Raw genomic sequence first — 22,009 nt, 5'->3', positions numbered from 1 at the left:
TGAGTCCTCAACAGGAGAACTCTAGATTGTATGTAATAAAATAGGCATATTCTCGGGAGGATAGTTCACAACATGTTCTGGAAGTGAAACCCACTTTGACGTAGACAGTTTTCCTGGTTTGTCTAGAGTCTGCATCCCTAGTATAAAGCCGAAAGAAATGCAGAAGATGAACTGTTCTAGGAAACCCCAGGGGTAGTGTCTACCTGTCTGTCTCTGTTTAACAAGTGACTCAATGGCTTGGGCTTCTTTTCATTCCAACCTTTCTTTTCCCCTAACATCATTTGCCTGCTCCTTTATTCAAGGATCACAATATTGTCTCTGAACTTTCTCTTTTAGCATAGAAAGGTCTGTCATATAATTTTAACAAGCTCTCATATGTTCCAATATTATCTACCATTCCACTCTCTCTATCAAGTGTTTTACAGAAAAGGAACAAATCTGTTCTGATCTAACCCTGTTCAAACACATCCTATACAGCTCAAAATCTGATACAGTCAAGCAGGGAAGAAGAACCTAACTGTCCCACCACTGGACTCCAATTCTCTAGAGCTGGAGTGGGTGACAAGGAAGCAGGACTACGGAGCTACAAGACTGAACAAAAACACTGGAGGTGGTAGTGTCTGGACTCAGTGGATCCAGAGGCCTCATGGCTCCAAGAGACACCCCAGTCCATAGCTAACACGACAAAGAGCAAAGAGTGTTCATTCACCTGCTTTAGTACTGCTGTAACAATCAATGAACTCTGAAAAGATGCACTATTTTAATGATGTAGTAATTAAAAAGGAGCATGTATGGGGATAATGCAAGCATCATATACCAAGTAAATTTCTATGACCAATTCATTTTTATGACCAAGTCACTTCATTCTCACCCATACTTATTGCTTTTCAAGTTCAAATGATAATTTCTTATAACAGTATGTCAAACTGGCAATAAAAACATATAGAGATTCTGCCCAAGAATTTTAAAAATAAAAATTTTTTAAGCAGGAATATGTTATCTTTTAAGGATTTTTATAGAAATAGGTTTTTTTTAAAAAAAACATTAATAATCTAAAGATACAGAGTCAAGGTTTTTGAAGTTTACCTAATTAACCTCACAGTTTCTAGCTCCTCAGCACTTAAAGAAGTCATCTTCAGGAAAACCACGTTGAATGGGCAGTCATCCAAAAGCGCTGCTGCCTTCTTCACATCGCTAGTGGTGACGGTGACTTCTGCCACATTTGAGAAGACTTTCTGGACTGCATCAGCCAGGTAGTGAACAGTGACATCTCCGACTAATAAGAATTCTATTTTTGCCTGAAAGAGAAGGAAGCCATAGCACCACATAATTAATATCTAGGCACAGAAAAAATGGCATACATGAGAGGATAAAATAAGTAAAGCTTACATATAACACAATGACCGATTCTATAGCCAGAGTGGACGGTCGACTATAAGAACATCAAGGACAGAAACTATTAATTGCATATCCTCAGCGCCTACGGATCTGAAGGTCATGTTATTTTTTAAAGTTTTGCCAACCAGTGCTCTTCTACTGTGGTTTTCCTGTGAATTTCTCTCTTGTCCTATTAAACAATAGACAGAATTCTTATGACCCAGTTTTCCTGCTGGAAAGTCTGTTTACTGCTGAGAGAACCAAACTGGTGACTCTGCCACACAATTTATTTTGGTGAAACACACATTCCAGAGAACAAAGAAAGATCTAAATCCCTAAATCCTAAGAAATGCTCAAATAAAGTCTGAGTGGAATATATAGGCTATTCAAATCCCAGTCTTAGGAGCCAAAAGGGTTCTTTATTTCCATTTGGGAGTATTTTTCAGTACAATTAGGAAAAATAGAATTTCCATCTTCACCTTTTATTTCTGTGTTTTATTCCCTACAGCTAATGAACTCAACCCACTAAAAATGCCAAAGAATGGGGATGCTTGAATCAATGGAAACAGATGGAAAACAACTGGAAATGCCAGGCCATAGACAGATCCCCAAGAGGAAAAAAACCTGGGAGTTGGCCAGAGTTGAAGCCAAAAGAAGTGGCTGAAGGAGCCAGGAAGACTCGTACAAAGAGAGAGGCAGCCTGCCCAAGAGGCAACTCCGCAGGGCAGAGTGCTGGCACAGGTGGCCCTCTTACCCCCTGGAGTGTCCCTCCTCCTTCAGCCTGATTCCTCAAGGGCTGCAGAAAAGAACAGGTGAGGTGCAAGAAACTAGCAAGAGTTTAAGCAAAGCTTCTATACTTCTATCTGCTCACCTTCTAATTTTCTTCCTTATTTCTTTTTTTTAAAAAAGTAAATCTTCCTTTATCATCTCTCACATCTGAATCCACAATCCCCTCTCTAGAAGCCACCACTGTCAACAGTTTGGTGTGTATCCTTCCAGACAATTTTTATGTCAAACATATAAAATAGCCATAGATAGCTTTTTTCATCAATGTGATATTACACTTTTAAACAGTGAGTTGCTTTCACTTAACAATATAGTTTAACAATTCCTTAAAAATTCTGTTTCACTGGAAACATTCTCATCTTCCAGGATGGTATAGAGTTATTCTCATAAAAATATGGTTTCTATTATTTTTTGGGATCTGGGGTGGATGTGCTCATCTGTCATCTCGATCCAGTCTTCCTCATTTCCAATATTATAATAGTTGATTAAGCCATTCTCTTAATGTTGGAGCATGATGTTATTATAATGCTGTGATGAACACCTATGTAAATATATCTTTGTGCAAATAAGCATATACCCTAGAAGAAAAACTAGAAGATCAGAAAGCTTTTGCTTGTTTTTCAACTTACATTGTTCTTCCCAAAAGATACAAAAGTTTACATCTCCACCAATAGTATATTTGAATACCAATTTCCTCACTTTTAATAAGACTGATTATTCTTAATCTTTTTACAATTTTGCCAATATTGAAAAATACCTCTTAATTTTCCTTTTCATTGTCATTTTTCTAATTAATGGTGAAGTTGAGTGTCTTTTCATTTCAGTGGCAATCTGCACCTTCCATTGTTGCACGGTGTCCATTTATTACCTTTGTCCACCTTCCTATTTGTGGTTTCTTTTTTCTCTGTAGGAGTTTATATATTCTGGATATTAGTCAACTATTTTTTTCCAGTCTGTTACTTGGCCTTTAATTTTGATTATCAAGTCTCTTGTCACTCATAGTGTTTGATATTGAATAGTAAATCTACTATTTTCTTTATGGCTTTGGTGAATTTTGTCTTGCTTTCAAAGCCATCTCTGTTTATGTTAAAATATGCTATGAGAGTATATCCTAATGCTTTTATAATTTTATTTTTTACATTTAGCTTTTTATCCCATCTAGTATTTGGTAATTAACATGAGTAAATATCTGATTTCATTTTTTCAAATGCAGAGCTAATTGCCCCAATAGCATTATTGACTAAACTTCTCTGTTTTCAGATGTTACCTTTGTGTGTGAGTGTGTATGTGTGTTTCTGGACTTCATTCTGATCCATGGATCTATTTACCTATACCTGGTTAATATCACACTGTTTAATTACTAGCTCTGTATAGTGTGTTTTGATATTTGATAGAGCACATGGTTCCTTCTTTGTTATTTTTCAATTTGGTTCTTAAATATTTTCCCACAATTTCTTTTCTGACAGAATTTGGCATCCACTTGTCAAAGGCTGTCAAAGTTTTGATTTGGTTGCATTTAACAGTTAATTAGGGAATATCACTGCTGTACTAAATCTCCCTATTTAGTAGGTATGACTCTCAGAGAATCTGGGTCTTCTATGTTTTTTAGTTTTATAGACTCTCAAATAGATATCGTATGTGTCCTCATATATTTATACCCAGATATTCCAACATCTGGAGGTCACTGTGAAGGGGATATCTTTTCTTGCTCATTTTCTGATTTGAGCTGACATATAGAAGGGCTGTTGATTATAGCTGATATATAAAGTGCTATTCATTTCTGTAGAAGGAACTTGCTTCAAATAATCTACTTTTGGTACTTTTTATTTAGTTCCAATATATTTGATTCTTCTCAATTTCCTAGGTAGACAATCGTACTATCTTCAAAAAATGACATTTTTGTCTGTTTCCAGAATTCATGCCTTTTATTGATCTTAAAGCACTGGCGAAAACATCTAAAACATTGGTGAATAGCAAAAGTGACAGCATTCTTGCCTTGTTCCTGACTTTAGTGGGAATATTTCAAATATTTTTACCACTAAATATGGTATTTAATGAAAGTTTCTGATCAATATCCTTTATCAAATTAAAAAGTTTCTTTTATTTGGAGGCCAAAAATTTTAAATCAGAAATGTGTGTTAAAATTTATCAAGCATTTTTTCAATATGAATATTATTATTTTTTATTCTTTAATCTGTTAGGTAGTGAATTACATTAGTAGATTTCCTAATGTCAAGTTATCATTGCATTGCTGGGATAAACCATTATAATGTATAACGAACTCAGTTTATTCATTTTTAGATTTTTGCATCTATGTTCATAAGTGAAACTGATTACAAATTTTTTATTGTATTGTCTTATCTGGTTTGGGTATCAGGGTTATGCCAGCCTTGAAGAATAAAATAGAAAGATTCAATATTACTCTATGGTCTTGAATAGTTCATAAAACACAGAAATTATCTGCTTCTTGAAGTTTAGGTAAAACCCATTTATAAAGTCTGATCCTGAAGACATTTATAGAGATAGGTCTTAGACTCCCTTTTACAGTTCCTTATTGATTACTGGTAAATTTAAGTTTTCTACTTAAGTGAATTTTGTTCATGTAAGTTTTAAAAAATCCATTTATATTTTCAAATGTATCAGTTTTAACGTATATATAATATTGTCATTGAGCTCCTCTTGCTTTTTAAAAATTAATATTTAATTTTTTCTCTTTTATCTTACAGTGCTTGATTATAGAACTATGTGGTCTAATATAGTAGCTACATCTGGCTACTTAAATTTAAACTTATGTTAATTAAAATATGAAATTTGAAATTCAGTTCACTAGCTACATTTCAAGTGCCCAATATCCACATGTGGTAAGTGGCTACCATTATCAGCTTAATTATATTAATAGAACATTTTCATCGTTGCAGAAAGTTCTATTGGACAGCATAGTTGAATATATATTTTCCTCCAAATGGCACTTTACTGTACCTCACAGATTTTGATATATAGTGTGTTCATGTTCATTCATTGCTAAATAGTTTATAATTTCAGTTTATCTTTGAATTTTAACCTGAAAGTCATATAAACACCTACATAAAGTTGTTTTCAATTACTAAGAGGAGAGTGTGTTTTTGCTTTTTAAATTTTTTGGCTATACATTAGTTGCTTGTTTCTTATTTTAGCATGTTGTCAACAGTTAATGTGTTCTGCACAATGTCTACGTTTTAGAATTTGTTGACATCTTCTTCATAGCCTAACACATAGCAAATTTTTGTTAATGTCCCATGGGTAATTGAAAACAATGCTTAGTTTCTGTTGGGCTTAAAGCTCTATATATCTTTTAGAGCAAACTTGTTAATTGTTTTCTTACTTATGTTAGGTCTACTTGATCTTTCAGTTTATGACAGAGGTGTGTTAAAATATCTCTAATTATGATTTTATCAATTCATCAATTTCTCTAACTAAAGGCTCTATTTATAATTAGGAGTTAGGTACATAAAGGTTCATGATAATTATATAATTCACATATATAACATTTAACAACATACTATATACTGATCTATGTTTATATATTATTAAATATTATATATTATATGCTGATAATTACATAGAACACTATATGTGAAATATACCTCCTTGCCCCTTTGAATGCTTTTCACCTGAAATTTTTTTTTCTGCTATACAGCTGTTAGTTTTTCATATCCCTTTATTTTGAAACTTCTATATCATTTTGATTTTGTATGACTTTTGTAAATAGCATATGATTGAATTTACAGGGTTTTTTCCACAATCTGAGCTTTTTGTTTGGTTGGTTTTTGGTTTTTTGAGATAGGGTCTCACTCTGTCACCCAAGTTAAGAGTGCAGTGGCATCATCATAGGTCACTGCAACCTCAAACTCTTGGGTTTCAGCGATCCTCCTGCCTCAGCTTCCAGAGTAGCTGAGACTACAGGTGTGAGCCACCACGCTTGGCTAATTTTTTTTTTTTTTTTTTTTGTAGAGATGGGGACTCACTACGTTGCTCAGGCTGCTCTCCAACTCCTGGTCTCAAGCAATTTTCCCACCTCAGCTCCCCAAAGTGCTAGGATTACAGGCATGAGCCACTGCACCCTGCCCTGAGCTTTGTTTTTAATGCATGAATTTAAGTAATTACATTAATGACATTAGCTAATACACTAATGTCATTAAACTAATGTCATTAATGTAATATAATTAATTAGCTAATATGAATTGTAAACACTTACAATTTAATGTAAAATGGCCTTATTCATTTATTATTTTAGGTTTCCTATTTACTGTCATTTTTTTTGTTTTTTCCGTGTCTTCTGTTAGGCTGATCAAATTTTCCTTTTTCTACCCTGCTGGTCCTACAATGCTTTGGAAGTAAAATCCCTTACTTCTATTCTTTAAGTGGTTAGTTGCCTTAAGTTTTTTATTTTTAGTGAATTTGATTTACAGAAGAGTTGCAAAAGAGGGTATGGTGAGTTCTCATGTATACTTCATGCAGCTTCCCTGACTATTAACATCTTACACAACCATGCTACTTTTATCAAAACTAAGAAATCGAGGAGTTTTTTTTTTTTTACCACAATAAAGGAAACCCTACTTTATAAATACATACAACTATTTTATACCCATAGTAATTAAAAATAATTTTTAAAAAAACCCTAAGCAATTAACATTGGTATGATACTACTAGCTAAACTACAGATTTTATTTGGATTCATCAGCTTTTCCACTAATGTTTTTTTTCTGTCCCAGGGTCCCATCTACAATAGCAGGTTATACTTAGTCCTGATGTCTCCTAGTATCCTCAAGTTTGCAGTGGTTTCTCAGTTTTTCCTCACTTTTGAAGAATGCTGGTGAGGTATTTGTCTGATATTTTTCTCATAATTAGAATGGGACTATGGATTTTGGGAAGAATACCATAGACACAAAGTACCCTTCTCATGATGTCAGACACCACCGAGATATTCCCAGGGACGTTCACCTTGGTCACTTGATTAAGATGTGTCTGCAAGGTTTCTCCACTGTAAAGTCACTATTTTTTCCTTTTCACACTCTTTTCAGAAGGTAGTCACCCAGCCACACTCAATGGAAGGGGACTCAAGCACCACCACTTGGAAGGAGGAATGGCAAACAATGAATGTATGTTAAAACCATCACACTAATAAATATGTTGGGGGAGATACTTTGAGGCTATGCAAATATTCCACTTCTCCTTAAAGTTATGCCCTTTAACTTCATCAGTGGCTCTTGTCTGCAGCAATTATTACTGTGACATTCCAAAGGTGATTTTTTTTTTTTATTTCCTTCCTTCCTTCTACACTTATTATTTGGAATTCTTATGTAAGGAAGATTTGTCCCTTCTCCCTATTTATTTAGTCAATCATTTATTTATATTAGTATGGACTTATGGATATTTATTTTATTCTTTGGGTTATAATCGAACACTATTGCTTATTTTATTACCCAAATTACTCCAACTTGGCCACTGGAGGCTGGGAAGTACTTAATTTTTAATAAGCATAGGTAGCCATTTTCAATTAAGATACAGAGGTAGTCTAAATCTATAGCTTCTCTCCAAACAAGGTAGCATCCTTAACAGGTCTCCCTTTACCCATACCCTGACCCCCTATGCATGTCTCATGATGTGAATATTTGGAATTTTAGTTCCAACCATTATTAAGTTTTTATATGTTTTCATTAACATTTATACTTAATGATTTTTTTCTCTGATTCCTATGGTTTCTTACATCTCATATTTGCTTGTTTCTTGGATTCATTTTATTGAACTGCAATACAGGTTCAGGAAATTCTGTCTGGTAGCATCAAAGAGAGTCTTAGCATGTCTGAAAGCATCTTCATCGTGCTCTCACAATTCAGGGCTGGTTTTAGCTGGCAAATACTTCGAAGGTCAAAATCACTTAGTCTCTGAATTTCTCTTCTAGGGTCCAGAGTTGCTGATAAAAAGAGAAGCTGCTTTGTTTTTCCTTGGGTGCTTTTCTCTTTATCCTCTGGGTTCTGAAGGTTCTCCAGGATGTGTTTGAGTATGGACCTTATTCCTCCTACTTGGCCCCTAATGGATCTTTGGCTCCAAAAATTTTCTTCTGTTATTTCTTTGATTATTTCCTCCTCTCTGCTGTCTTTGTCTTTCCTTGTAAATCTTCTCCTAGATGTTGGACATCCTAAATTGATCCTTCATGTCTCAACTTCTCTTTAAGAGACTTCCTTATTTTCCAGATCACTTGTTCAGTCTTCAGTCCTTTTAATGATTTTTACAATTTAATATACTATGAACTGCTAATTTCTAAGATTTATCTTTTTCCATAATTTTTCATAACCAGCTATTTTTGGGGATGTGATATCCTCTTTAAGGATACAAACTAGAATTTTAAAAGGGTTTTTTTTTCTATTCCTTTATGTCCTACTTCATGCAGGCTGCTATAACAAAACACCATAAACTGGGTGGCTTATAAACAATGGCAATTTATTTTTCACAGTTTGGAGGTTAGAAAGTCCAAGATCAAGGTGCTGGCAGATTCAGTGTCTGGTGAGAGCACAATTTCTGGTTCACAGATGACAATTTCTCCCCGCCCCCCCCCCCCCCCCCCCGTGTCCTCACTTGACAGAAGGATTGAGGTGTCTCACTAATCCCATTCATGAGGGCTCCTCCCTCAAGAGCTACTCACCTCCCAAAGGTTCCACATCCTAACACCATTATCTTAGGGGTTAGGATTTCAACATATGAATTTGGTGGAGGGGGGCACAAACATTCAGACTATAGTACCTTAACAATATGTCTCTGGAATAATTGTTCTATCTGTCCATTTGTGTCTAGTTCTGCTAATGTGAGGCAGTGCTTGGTTATCCAAACATAAATATGAATCAAGGACTAAGTAGATGTGAATAAGCAGTTTCCCCCACAGTTAGGATGGTATTTCCCTGATAGCCACTTCCTTTAATGCTGCAGTCCCCAAGTCCCAGGCTACAGACCAGTCAGTACCAGTCCAGTCCATGGCCTGTTAGGAACCAGGCTGCATAGCAGGAGCGGAGCGGCAGGCCAGCTAGCAAAGCTTCATCTGTATTTACAGCTGCTCCCTATCGCACACATCACTGCATAAGCTCCGCCTCCTGTCAGATCAATGGGGGAATTAGATCCTCTCAGGAGCACAAACCCTGCTGTAAACTGCACATGGGAGGGATGTAGGTTGCGTGCTCCTTATGAGAATCTAATGCCTGGTGATCTGCACTGGAGCTGATGCAGTGATGCTAGCACCAGAGAGTAGCTGCAAATACACATTATCATTCGCAGAGGTTTGACTGCATAATAAATGTAATGTGCTTGAATCATCCTGAAACCATCCCAAAAAATTCTTCCATGAAACCGGTCCCCGGTGCAGGACCACTGCTTTAATGGGATAACTGACTACAGGTTTGGTGTGCATGAGCAGGATGGGTGGAAGCAGAGGCTGGAGAGCAGAGAGGCTGGAGTAAGCTACTTATCAAAATCAAGCTGGGGGCTTTACTCTGAAAAACAAGCACATTAGTTTATTTTCCTCCTGAGAAGAACTACTTTCCTTTTCTCCTCCATCTCAGTTTTAGAGGTCTGGAAATTACCCACACCAGCAGCCCTCATGCCATGTATAGTTCATTGTCCTCAGAGAGCAGTTCCTGGGGTTTATCCCAAAGTTAAAAGTGCCACTGCTTCTGCTCTAATAGGAGTGAGCTGGGAGAGTCCGAGGTAAATCCAGGGGCCCACCAGGCCCAGGTATTCTGTATTCAACTAATTCAAACCAGGTGAGCACCTTTTGGGCCACTTTCATCTTTGTTTCTGCTAGCATTGAGCCTGAACTATCACTAAAATTGTTTTTCCTCTGCATTTCTTTGTGTCTTTTAAACTGTAGTTTTTCTATTTTTGTTTTAATAGTAATTTGATCTCATCTGCTTTCCTAATTTCAAGTTTTTCCTGTAGATTTCTTTAACGTTCAGAGAGAACCTGCTTTGTTTGAACCAAGATCCCGTTAAGGACTATGCACTGCATTTGGTTGTTAGGTCTCTTGGTTCTTTTAATTTGGAATACCCACCTTGTTATTTTTCCATGATATTTACCTGCGGAAGGCATCGTCACAATTTCAAAGTAGCTCCAGCTATGGAGTTTGGGGTGGACAGCGAGGTTCACATGTGTGCTCAATTCACCATCATGAGCCAATCTCCCTCACCTGCCCCATCCCGCTTTAAACAGGATAAAAATTTAAACTCCTTAGCTTGGCCTTTCATAGCCTGATATCAACCTACCTCTACAACCTTATTTCCCTCTGCTTCCCTGAAATTCTCTACATTCTAAGAAGACAGCACTGAACACTTTTAAGTACCCTCTGAAATTTGGAATTTCTACAGGAGAGAGTGTTGGGGCCCTGATAGTATGTTTCCTTTTTATTTTATGCACATTCCTCATTTCCAGTAGCACTTTAGGAGCAACGTGGGACTCTAAGCCACTGTGACGCTCTGATTGCAGACTGTTTGCAAATCTCCGCGCTGTAGCGCATGGTTTCGCCTATACCAATATATTCCTTCATGAACCCCAAGCCAAGCACTGAAACAGTCATTAACAAGTGATCATAAGTTTTTTAATTAACCTGATTAATTGAAGCAACCTGTGAATATCCAAAAATAACCTATTTTATACAGGCAGGGTGACCACATAATCTATCTTCCAAACTGAGACACTTTTGATAATGAAAGGGTGTGGTATTAATAACCACACTAAAATAACAGGTATAAACCAGGGTGTCCTGAGCTATAAATCTGTATATATTTCTATTAGAAAAGTCGATTTTCTTTTTATTTTAAAACATCCTGCCACTTTATGCATCTGCTTAAATATGTTTTATTTATTCTTTCCCTAGATATTTATTGATCCGCTTCTACAGGGCAGACACAGTGCTGGGTGCTAGGACAAACAGACAAGGTCCCTGCCCTCATGGGACTTATATTCTAATAGCCCTTTTCTCTGCTGATAAGAAAGCATGGCTTTCAATCCTTGGAAAACAGAAAGAATAGTGCATGAGCCTCAGTCCTGTTACTGATACTTTTTCAACAGCTTAATGCAGCGGGAAGGGAAGCAAAGGTTTTTGAAGCAGAGAGACCAGAGTCTGTCACTAAGTTCAGCCACACATTAGTGGCTTTGAATAAGACACTTAGGTGATCCCTGTCTGGAGGATAACAAGATTGTTATAAAGAGAAGGGGTTGTACAATTCCTTCTAGGTGGTAGTTATTGACATGTTGTCTCAAGAAATACTACACCTGAGCACAAAAAAAACCCCAGAGACAATATCAAATCAACCTGACAGGGGAGGGGTAAAGGGAGAGGTGGAATTAGAGGGGAAAATGTGTCCATGCTGGGCCGTAAAAACAGCTCTGAATTGAATTGATCTCTGCATTGGCTGAGTCACAGAGGTCAGGAAATGGGGCCTACTGCAGAGTGAAAGGTTAAGTTTTAGAATAACAGAAATCAGCTGCCTAACTTGAACCTTTTCCTAGCTAGCAGCTGGTATTCTGACTGTACCGTTCCCCTGAGAGGCTCAGCTCCCAACATCCCCAGAATTTCTCAGCCTTGTGGAGAAAAGGGCAGAACATGGGTACTGTGGAGAGGGGAGAAATCTGAGAGGAGGTAGGAAGCTGGATGTGGAAAAGGGAGGAGGGAAAAACAAGCCCCATTAACTCACCGTTCTGCACAGGAGTCTGAAATTTTTGCACCATGGCACAGAAAGGACATGACATAAAGAAGCTCCAAAAAGAATTAATTTGATCTCTTATCAAAGGCTTCTTTCCCTATCTTACAAAATCAGTGCCACAGCATATTCAGAAAGTTAATTAGACGAATTAGAACACCGCTCAAGTCCACTATCCCAAAGTAACTGCAATTAACTGAATAGCTTATAAACAACATAAATCTAAATATTCAGTTAAAAAATATCTTGTTGACAATGTAATATGAACACAGGCTATGAGGATCTACTGATAAGAATTTTTAAAAAGGAATAAAAGTTTCTAGTATATTCTGCCTGGAAAACTGCCTTTTAGTACCTCTAAGATTTTCACCTGTGAGCACCACAATTTGGAGCAACGCTAGACTTCATTTGATGGAAGATCTCCTTTCTATTTGAATTGCTTATGCACCTTTTTAAACAAAAGCAGTGTGTATGCATTGGGAAATACAGGAAAAACTCAAAAAAGCCTCAAGGGAAATTAAAAAGCATCTATAAATCCACCACTCAGAGTAAGCCCTATTAACACCTCGGTACATATTCTTTAAGTGTGGGCAGTTTTTATAACTTGACATCATTATCACCAACATCTTCATCCACTCCGTTTGATTTCTGTGATCACAGTAACACTCAGGGCACTCTAGTCTCTACAATTTGAAAAACACTGGATTTCCATTTGCAATCGGTGGCAGGCTAAACCCTTAATTAGTAACAGCAGGTGCTGAAGTGCTTAAAGCAAATCACTCCCACATTTTAGTGAGTTGTTATTTATGTCACTCTTATCACCGGGAGCAGCTGCATGGGCTGAGGCTCTCACCCTGCAGTCAGAGGCCTGCAGTTTCCCCAGGAGTCACGGGATTTATACAGCTCCAGCAGAACTGAGCAAGCAGCTCTCCTCACAAAGGCACACAAGGGGGTCAGTTGGGGCTTCACACTCTCTTAAGGGTGGGAAACCATAATTATTTGCGCATTGCTAAATAATCAGATATTTAGAATTGCATTTTGTGCAGCGTTGGCTAATCCTGCATCATAAAATACCTTTTTTTTTTTTTTGGAGTTTAAATAGGGTCCTCTAGAAAAAATTAAAATCTGTTAAAAGGGTCCACTTCAAAAGGGTAATTCCATTTCAGAAAGCTTGTTCTTAAGTGCGAGATTAAGTATACGTGCTTTCTGAGGGGTAACAAAACGTCACTCAGCACAAAAGGCTGCCCTCTCCTACTTATCAAGATACGGGAAATAGAGGAAAGCCAACATTAGCTGGCTTTGCTTTCTGGGATGGGGAGGTCTCACTTATGCTTTCTTCCTGGTGGGGTAATCGCCACCTTTCACTTTTAACAAAAGCAGTCACAAAACTGATTTTGTGCTTCGCCCCGAGGATGAAAAATAAGGTGCTTTTAAGAGAGACCAGTGGGCTTTTTAATTTCCATGGAAGTGGCGGACATGTGGAGCGGACGTCCCTTTCCCGCCTGTTTGGGCACAAGCTTGAGGACAGGCACTTTGGGACGCCACGCAGGTGCACAAACTGGGAAAGAGCACGCCGAGTTGTGCAGAGACGGCGCACAAAGGCAACAACTTAACATAGCAACTTTCCTACGTTAAAACTAAGAGCAACGTTATTCACATATTGTCCTGCCACCAGCCCCAAAGTGTCTACTAAACTTTGCTCTTAGGTTGCTCTACAAGCGACCTTCTAATTGAAAAAGGATTTTAAATTTCACAAACGTTAAGACCTAGGAGAGGGGTTTCTTTACGAAAGGCTTTTGAGTCCACTTTCTTCCTCGGTGTCCTTTCCAAAGCTAAATCTGCCCTGTCCCCAACCTCGGGGCGCCGAGGACGGGCAGCACCAGGGGCGCCCTCGGAATCAGGGGCCGCGCTTGCCCAGCTCTGGGCACCCGGCGGTGATGGCCTCGCGCCCTGGACCTGGCCATTCGCGCCGCCACCTCGCGGTCCCCTGAACGAGACTCCCTGGCCCACGTTGACGGCGGAGGGGACAACCGGGCGGGCCGGCGCGGCTATAAACGCAGCTGCCTCCCCTTCCTCCTCCTCCGCCCCTTACCTGGCCCGAGATCCGGCCGGGCTCCTGGCAGGTAATTGAGGCCGCCATGGCCCGTTGCACACGTGCCGGTCCTGGGACGGCCTCCCCGCGGGGGAGCTCGCAGCGCCGCGTCCGGCCGCTAATGGCTACAGGCCGCAGCTGGGGCGCGCACGCCCGGCCGCCCTTAAAGTGGCCCTGCCGCGGGGGAGCAGCGGGCTGCCCGCGGGGTCCCGCGTGACCCGGGCCAGGGCCTGGAAGCTGCCCTTGGGCCCCTAGGAGACTGTGTCATGAGCACCCTGCCCACGTCAGGTTCCCTCCCAGGGCAGCTCTCGCAACATGAGGCCTCAGGAGGAGCTGCCACTGGCCCTCCGCCTGGAGAAAGGGGGAGCAAGACCTCCCCTAGAGCTGGTCTGCAAACTTTAAGAAGTCTTTTCTTATGGGCAGTCTTTCAAGTTCAAATATTAAGTATTAGCAAACACTTGAGGTTTTTCCCTCTTTTCTAGACAGACATACGTTGAGGATAGGGAAGGTGAGTACTGTTGTGGTGCTTTCTTTCCAAACCACCGAGAAATTAAAAATTTTAGCACTTAATTTTGTCCTATGATTTAACAAATATTGTCCCCATTTCCTCAACTAAGAACGTGAAGCAATAAAGAAACCTTGTAGTGGCTGTGGCTATGTAAACCCCTTTATTCAACCTTCACTGGACATTTTATTGAAATCTATTGAGTATTGGGACCTGTAGAGGATCCTTCTTTTTGTCTTTCTTTACTACTGTACTGTGACTTTTCCATTACTGGAAGTGTGGTGGTTACCTTGGATTTGTGTAGACACTTGCTGTCACTTGAGCATCTCAGAAGTGCTCTAGGGAACCACCACAGCAGGTGGTCCCTGGGCAAGCCTGGCTTCTGGCAGCTGGTGCTATGTTCTGGGGGCCTGATTTAGATTATGAAAGGATGAAGAAATGTTGCTGTGGTTCTCTACTATTTTGATGGAAAGAAAAGGTGCAGATAAATTTCTGATGGGGATCATTCTGCATTACTTTTGGAAGCAAATATACACATTTTAATAGATTTTGTGAATAGATTTTAATGAATTTCACCCTTGTTGCTTTTCTGATTAATCGGGAACTGACATCTAGATCGGTGTCTGTTGGTTTGCAGCAACATAGGAAAAAGGTGGAGTCATGCACAGGCATTGGGATAGGGTGTGAATTGAAGCAGCTCTGGGTATTGTCTTCCTGAATGGTAACCAGGTTTCCATTGCTCCAGAAATCTAGCAAGTCTGATGCTAATAATGACAAAGACATTGTTGAAACTAAAACAGTCATTTTTTTGAGTGAAAAATGCCCCTGAGATTATGTGAAAGGAAGTCATCACTACAGTGTTGGAGGAAGAAAAAAAAAAAGATAATAAATTTCTCCTGCATCCAGAATGAGTCCAAGCTTCATAAATATCAACTTAGATATTTCTATGTACAATCTCCTTTAAAAAAAAAAAAAAAAAGCTTACTTTGCAAATGTACAGTCATCTACTATAAAAGCAATGGCTCTCCCTGGGGGGATTTTGCCCTCCAAGAGACATTTGGCAGTGTCTGAGGACATTTTTCATTGTCACAACTGGGGGGGTGTATTGGCTTCTCCATGGTAGAGTTTAGGGACGCTGCTAAACATCCTACAATGCCCAGGACAGCCCTCTACAACAGAGGATTATCTGGCCCAAAATGGCATTTGTGCTGAGGTTGAGAAACCCTACTATAAACCCTCCAAATTATAACAGAATATAAGTCATTTAATTTCTTTGCCATCTTTCACATTTTTTGGATCTCACGTAGTGGAAAGAAAAAGAGTTGGGGAAAGGAAAAAAAATATTGCACACACCAAAATGACAAACTCAGTATCTCAAAGCTGGAACCGGTATAAACTGTGTTGGGTGGTGGCACGGGGGGAAGGAAAGCTCAGTTTCAGTTGTGTCCTTTCCCTATTTAAAAATATATAAGGGCTCCTCTGCTTATTACAGCTAAGTTTTATTCCTCAGTGTGGCATTAGGGCCCCAATTATCTTGTCCCAATCTTGCTTTTTAGACTTAGCTTTTAACATCATCACATGACTAGTTTCTATTCCTTAATAGTGGCCTGAGGTCTCCCCAACAGTCACCAGTGTAAGATCTGCACAGCGAAATAGAATAATTCCTTTCTTTGGAACTGTGGTGTTGGTGGGATAAATCGCCTATAGCCTAAAGAGGCCCTGAGCTGTCCTAAAGGATGGCATTTGCCATCACACCTCTGTGAGCACAGATCATTGATTTGGGAACTGCCCTGGATATTTCCTTTGATCCTCCCGGGCTGCTAAGTCATTTATCCTTTGGTTCTGACCTCAGCCTAAAAACGTTTCCTGTGGAATTATCTATCTCTGCATCAAAGAGGCCAGGACCCCTGCTGCTTGCATGCCTCCTTTCTGCCTCTCCTTCCTCCTAACCTGAAAATACCTTTCTGACAGCTGCATTGTCTAAGGTTTGCACACTTACTCCTGAACATTCTCATTGGTCCTGGCTTAGGATTTTCCCAGACAACATGCTGACTCACACTTTTCCTTTTGTGGTTAATCTGAAAAGACAACAGGAAAAATTTCAAAGTACTCCTAATTCCATCTGCAAAAGATTAAATATTTGTATCCCTCCAAAATTCATATGTTGAAATCCTAACCCCAAGGTGATGATATTAGGAGATGGGATCTGGGATCTTTGGAAGGTGATTAGGTCAAGAGGGAGGAACCCTCATAAATGGTATCAGTGCCCTTATAAAAGAAGTCCAAGAGAGGTCTCTCACCCCTTCCACCATGTGAGGACACAACAAGAAGATGCTATCTATGAACCAGGAAGTGGGCCCTACCCAGACATTGAATCTGCTGGTGCCTTGATCTTGGACTTCACATCCTCCAGAACTGTGAGAAATAAATTTCTGTTGTTTATAAGATATTCAGTCTGTAGTATTTTGTCATTGCACCTTGAACAGACTAAGATACCATCTCATACCTCTGCTCAACAATTATAACTCTATTTTAGTGGCATGGTAAGACAGAAACTGTTTTACTAGACTTCATAATCCTAATGTCTAGTGTAAGGAAGGTAATAATAAATACATGTTTTTCTCAAAGTTAGAAACCATTGGCTTTAGGCAGTGATAAAGGTCAATATTACCAACTTCTAATGATGCCCTGCAACAGATTGCAATAAGATGACAATATATCATCATCCAATATATTAATACTAACTCACTTTCAAAACCAACATTTACTTTTACTAAACCTACCTCATTTAACTATAGTCTGTAGTAGGGAATGTGGAACTAAACCAAAGTGACACTATTAACTGTGGAAGGGGCTATAAACATAAGGTCTGGAGCAGGGCTAGACATTGCCTCGGGGATTCATTTTGAGGGCACTCCCCCAAGGAGAACCATTAGAAGCAGCTCCCCTGGAGTCACTGGTTATAGCTCTATTGCCTGAGGAGATCACATAAAGTAGCTCATTTTCCTTTAACCACAATGACAGTGGACTTGAAGACACGAGGAATTTCTACAGCAGAGTCAGGCAATCTTAAAGGGGAGAATTTTCTTGTATGTGAAGGTGGAGTAGAAAAAATGTCCTTTACACTTTCCTTTGGAATACTTTTGTGTATACTAACATTTAAAAGTCAGCTGGAGTAATTTTCATTTTTTTATTTTAAAAAATTTCATACACAACAAAAAGTACATTTATTATATGTTTAATAATATGGATGTATATGTACCTACTACTCAACCTAACAGGCACTACCAATAATTTTTAAACACCTTATGTGTGTGTCTCACTCCCATTTCCCTCTCTCTCTCCCCAGAGATAAAGACTATTATTCACTTTTACTTCTCAATGTGGAAACTAGAATGAATTGTGCCATGAGAAAGAAAGGAACCCTTTATGTTAAGCCTCTGAGATCTCAGAGTTGTTTTTACAGTCATAATGCAAAGATTGATAACTTGAACTTAGGTGCTTCCTTAACAAAATATTAAAATTTGTGACATTAACTCAGCAGGTCTGTAGTGGGAGGCACAGAAACAGATATGGGAGGTTGGAGGCCTGGAGATCCCTGTTATGCCACAGCAGGCCAAGTGCTTACTAAGTCTGCAGTTAAGAAAAAGATATTAAAAAAAAATAATAATGTGTGCTGGCTGTTATTGGCCACCTTTGATAAGGCAGAAGAAAAAGACAAGCTCGTGATATATTTAACTAGTTTGTAAGGAGAAACGAAAGAGAATAGAGAGAATCTAAGGGAGAATCTAGAAATTTGGGGCATTGAAGGGCATTGAAAGGTTAGAAAAGCTGACTACTTACAGACCCCAAAAAGAAGGAGAAAAGACTAGGAAGGGTTTTGAGCCACAAAAGACCACTAAGACTGAGACTTGTGGCAAAGGTCAGATGATGGGTGTTAACTTCACACCACCCTATTATTTAAATACCTGCATAGAAGCTGCCATTAGGTAGCAACAGGTATGGGCCAAAGAAACAAATCATGCTCTGGAATTATGATTATTATACATGGAACTTACTACCATTTTGATGGAATTATATTATCCAAGGAGCTATAAACTAGGATTAAAAAGCCTTTGACTGAACTGTAAGCTGCCTCCAGACACCTAAGTTTGTTCAAACAGAAAATGAGCTCTGAAAGCTGTGCTTCCCCAAGGAGGGCATAACAACCAACATCTACTTCAAATGTGAGCAATTAGACTGAAAAGGAAGAAACTCCCATAGAGTATAGCCAGAGGCCACTGAGAAAAATGGACAAAAACATTCCTCCCAGGAAGCAGAATCAGAGCCTACTCAAGGAACCTAGCCCATTCCCAGGGAAGAGGGCTTTCACCATGTCTGCCCAGTGGGATTCCATAAAGGCTATGGACCAGTGATGCTGTGCATTCTTCTGTTTCTGAGTGAAAGTTACTGTGGGTGTCCTTCCCTGCTCAGACACTGACTGCTTATTCCACAGCTGTTTAGGCCCAGCCCATATTTGGCTATCAGATTCTATAGCATTTATACTAAGGCTTAAAAGAGCAGCATTCCTAGAAAGACATGGATAGAAATGCACTAATTCTGTTTAGTTAAAAAAAATCATTGTTCTATAACAGTTATGTTCATAAGACTTGAAAATGTACTGAGTTAGAATCAATTTAAAAATATCTCGAGTCTGACTCAGTGATGCAAGCAGGCCAGGGGTCATCACTATCAATGAATAGCTGAATATGTCTTAGTGTAGTTGCAAAGATAGATATTTACTGAAGAAAACCAAAATAGCTGTAAGCCTTACTAAAAACATTGTTTGATACAATATAAGTTAGCATAGGCTAATTGCTTCAGCCAGTAAAACCTAAATCTTGGTGGTTTAACATATATAGATATATACAAAAGGATTTGCTTTTCACTTACACCACAATCAGATGAGGGATGGCAAAGTGAGAAGAATAGATCTGCTACACACAGTGATTCAGGGACCCAAGTTTCTTCTGCCTTGTGGATACATTTTCGCCTAAGGTCTTGCTTCTATACCCTCTACCTCCACCCATAAAACAAGTTTATACGAAAGAAAAAGAGCACAACCAAAGAGGATCACCTGGGATGTTTTTATGGGCCAGTCACAGAAATGACATATATCATTTATGCCTTGGTTATATTGGCCTGAGGTCAGTTACGGGGTCACAACTAGCTGCACACTGTGTTTCACACCTATATCTCTAAACACAGTAGCATACGTACCACACACTACTAAACAGAGTGTTTCACACATATATCACTACATAAAGTAGTACGCGCACTACATACTAGTAAGCAAAGTGCTTCACCCATGTGAAATGTAGCCTACTTCTGTGTTCCACAGAAAGAGGAAACAGTCTGGTGAGTGTATAGTAACGGTCTTCGTCAGAGTCCATCAATTTGATCATCAAGTACCCTTTTGCTCTTTCTTCTCCAAATATACTTACCTCCTCACCAGAGAAGACAAGACAAAGCCCCATACAGTCATTTTATCCAGTGCAAATTTCAGTGATTACAGTGAGAAAAACATATTTAGGTGATAACATAAAGAGATGTTATAGATGCAAAGCAAAATGGATTTTTATATTGGATTTCTAAAACATTTGCTTTGCTTTTTTTTTTTTTTTTTTTGACACTTTAAGATTAAATGGATGGATGCTTTACTTCTGGCCTTGAGAGTAGTAACAGGGGAAAGATGTAGCTTCTTGCTGTGAAGAAATAGAAAACTGGACAAAAATATATGAAACAACTGCAGACATTGAGCAACACATCCCTTAAGACTGTGATCCCTGAGAGAAATGAAGTGAGCCTTATCCATGATTCTAGATTTCTGCCTGGAGGTACATTACAGACCTCAGAGTAGGGTGGGGGATCCCAAGCAAAAGCATGGTAGTTTCACATGGTCAAGAAGACAGAAGCTGGAGTTCAGGAGGCTGAAGTTGCAGAGCAGAGTACCAGAGAGCGAAGGGACAGCAAAAACAGAACTCCGGAAATCTACATAGGGACCCCTTGAGTGTTGGCTGGATACTAAGACACACAAGCTTAGAGGGAAGCTCTATAAGACCAGGCAAAGTGCCCACACAAGCCTGGGAGGCATTCAAGCTCCAACCAGCCAGAGTTGAATGTCCTAGCTGATCACTCATAGAATTTACTAGCAATCCCACAATAGCTATGCCTTAGTAATGGTGCTACTATCTCTAGGGTAAAGATTACTCTATACCTATCCTAACAAAGGCTCAAAAAGATTAAACTGAACTGCAAGTAACTTAACTGCCTATGAGAACAAAACTCAACAAAATCTATAACCAACAATGTGAATTCACCAATGCCAAGTATCCAATAAAAAATTAGTAGATATGACAAGCCATTGAAAATGAGACCCATAAACAGGAGGAAAATCTGTCACTAGAAACAAACTGAGAGATTACAGAAATCATGGAATTAGCAAATAAGCATGTTAAAACAGCTAATATATCCATATTCAATTTAAAAGAAACATAAATACAGTGAGAAAGATAGAAGATATAAAAAAGAAAGAATCAAATAGTCTGCCACAGGTTGTAATTAAAGTCCCAGAAGGAGATGAGGGGGCAGAAAAATAATATAAAAATGGCCAAAATTTTTCCAAATTTGAACACTTAAAAGCAACAAATACAAGAAGCTCAATGAACACTGCAATATAAACACAAAACCACACTAATATTAATAATATTACACCTAATTTTGTTAGTTATTAGCTAATGGTAAAACAATGTTTTTGAAAGCCCATATTTACAGCCTGTTTACACACCACACACACACACACACACACACACAGCCCATATGGTGCAATCAACGTATAGGGAATCACAGATTCTTAGCATTCTGGCAGTCATTAAATCCAGACTTTCACCATTGCAGGAATCCTGTAATATCCCTGACAAAGGGTCACCTAGTTTCTGCATAAACAATTTCAGTGATGATAACTTACTGTTGGGTAGTTCTCCAAACAATAACACTTTTGGTATTTCTACAACTAAGATAGTAAATATGAAATTGCTTTTAAAAAGTTAAAAGGACTCTAAAATTCAAGATTTTTCTAATTCGGATATTAGCTTCTTATAAAAATAGTGCCCTACTGTCAATAATGATGTGATCTCATATTTATGTAGTGCTTTATTATTTTAATGGTACTTTTTCATATCTCAATCATGTTTAGTGATTTTAAAACCAGTTTTTAGTATCCTGGTATACTGTACTCTTTTTTTTTTTTTTTTTTGAGACAGAGTCTCACTCTGTTGCCCGGGCTAGAGTGAGTGCCGTGGCGTCAGCCTAGCTCACAGCAACCTCAAACTCCTGGGCTTAAGCGATCCTCCTGTCTCAGCCTCCCGAGTAGCTGGGACTACAGGCATGTGCCACCATGCCCGGCTAATTTTTTTGTATATATATATTTTAGTTGTCCATATAATTTCTTTCTATTTTTAGTAGAGACGGGGTCTCACTCTTGCT

At 38.8% G+C, this 22,009-nt stretch overlaps 1 protein-coding gene across 1 annotated transcript in view; it reads right to left on the bottom strand.

Annotated features, from left to right (window-relative positions):
- SOHLH2 (spermatogenesis and oogenesis specific basic helix-loop-helix 2) overlaps positions 1–14,028 on the bottom strand; it is a 46,143-nt gene extending 32,115 nt beyond the window's left edge. The window contains exons 1-3 of the mRNA XM_069466954.1: positions 13,981–14,028; positions 13,647–13,889; positions 1,087–1,298 (exon numbers count right to left, since the gene is read on the bottom strand). Of these exons, the coding sequence (XP_069323055.1) occupies positions 1,087–1,298; positions 13,647–13,889; positions 13,981–14,028 (503 nt within the window). The remainder of the gene's footprint in view (positions 1–1,086; positions 1,299–13,646; positions 13,890–13,980) is intronic.
- Between the last annotated feature and the right edge of the window lie 7,981 nt (positions 14,029–22,009).

This window comes from Eulemur rufifrons, chromosome 4 (genome assembly GCF_041146395.1).
Source record: "Eulemur rufifrons isolate Redbay chromosome 4, OSU_ERuf_1, whole genome shotgun sequence".
Classification (NCBI taxonomy): Eukaryota; Metazoa; Chordata; class Mammalia; order Primates; family Lemuridae; genus Eulemur; species Eulemur rufifrons.
This window is presented reverse-complemented; position numbering and strand designations above follow the sequence as displayed.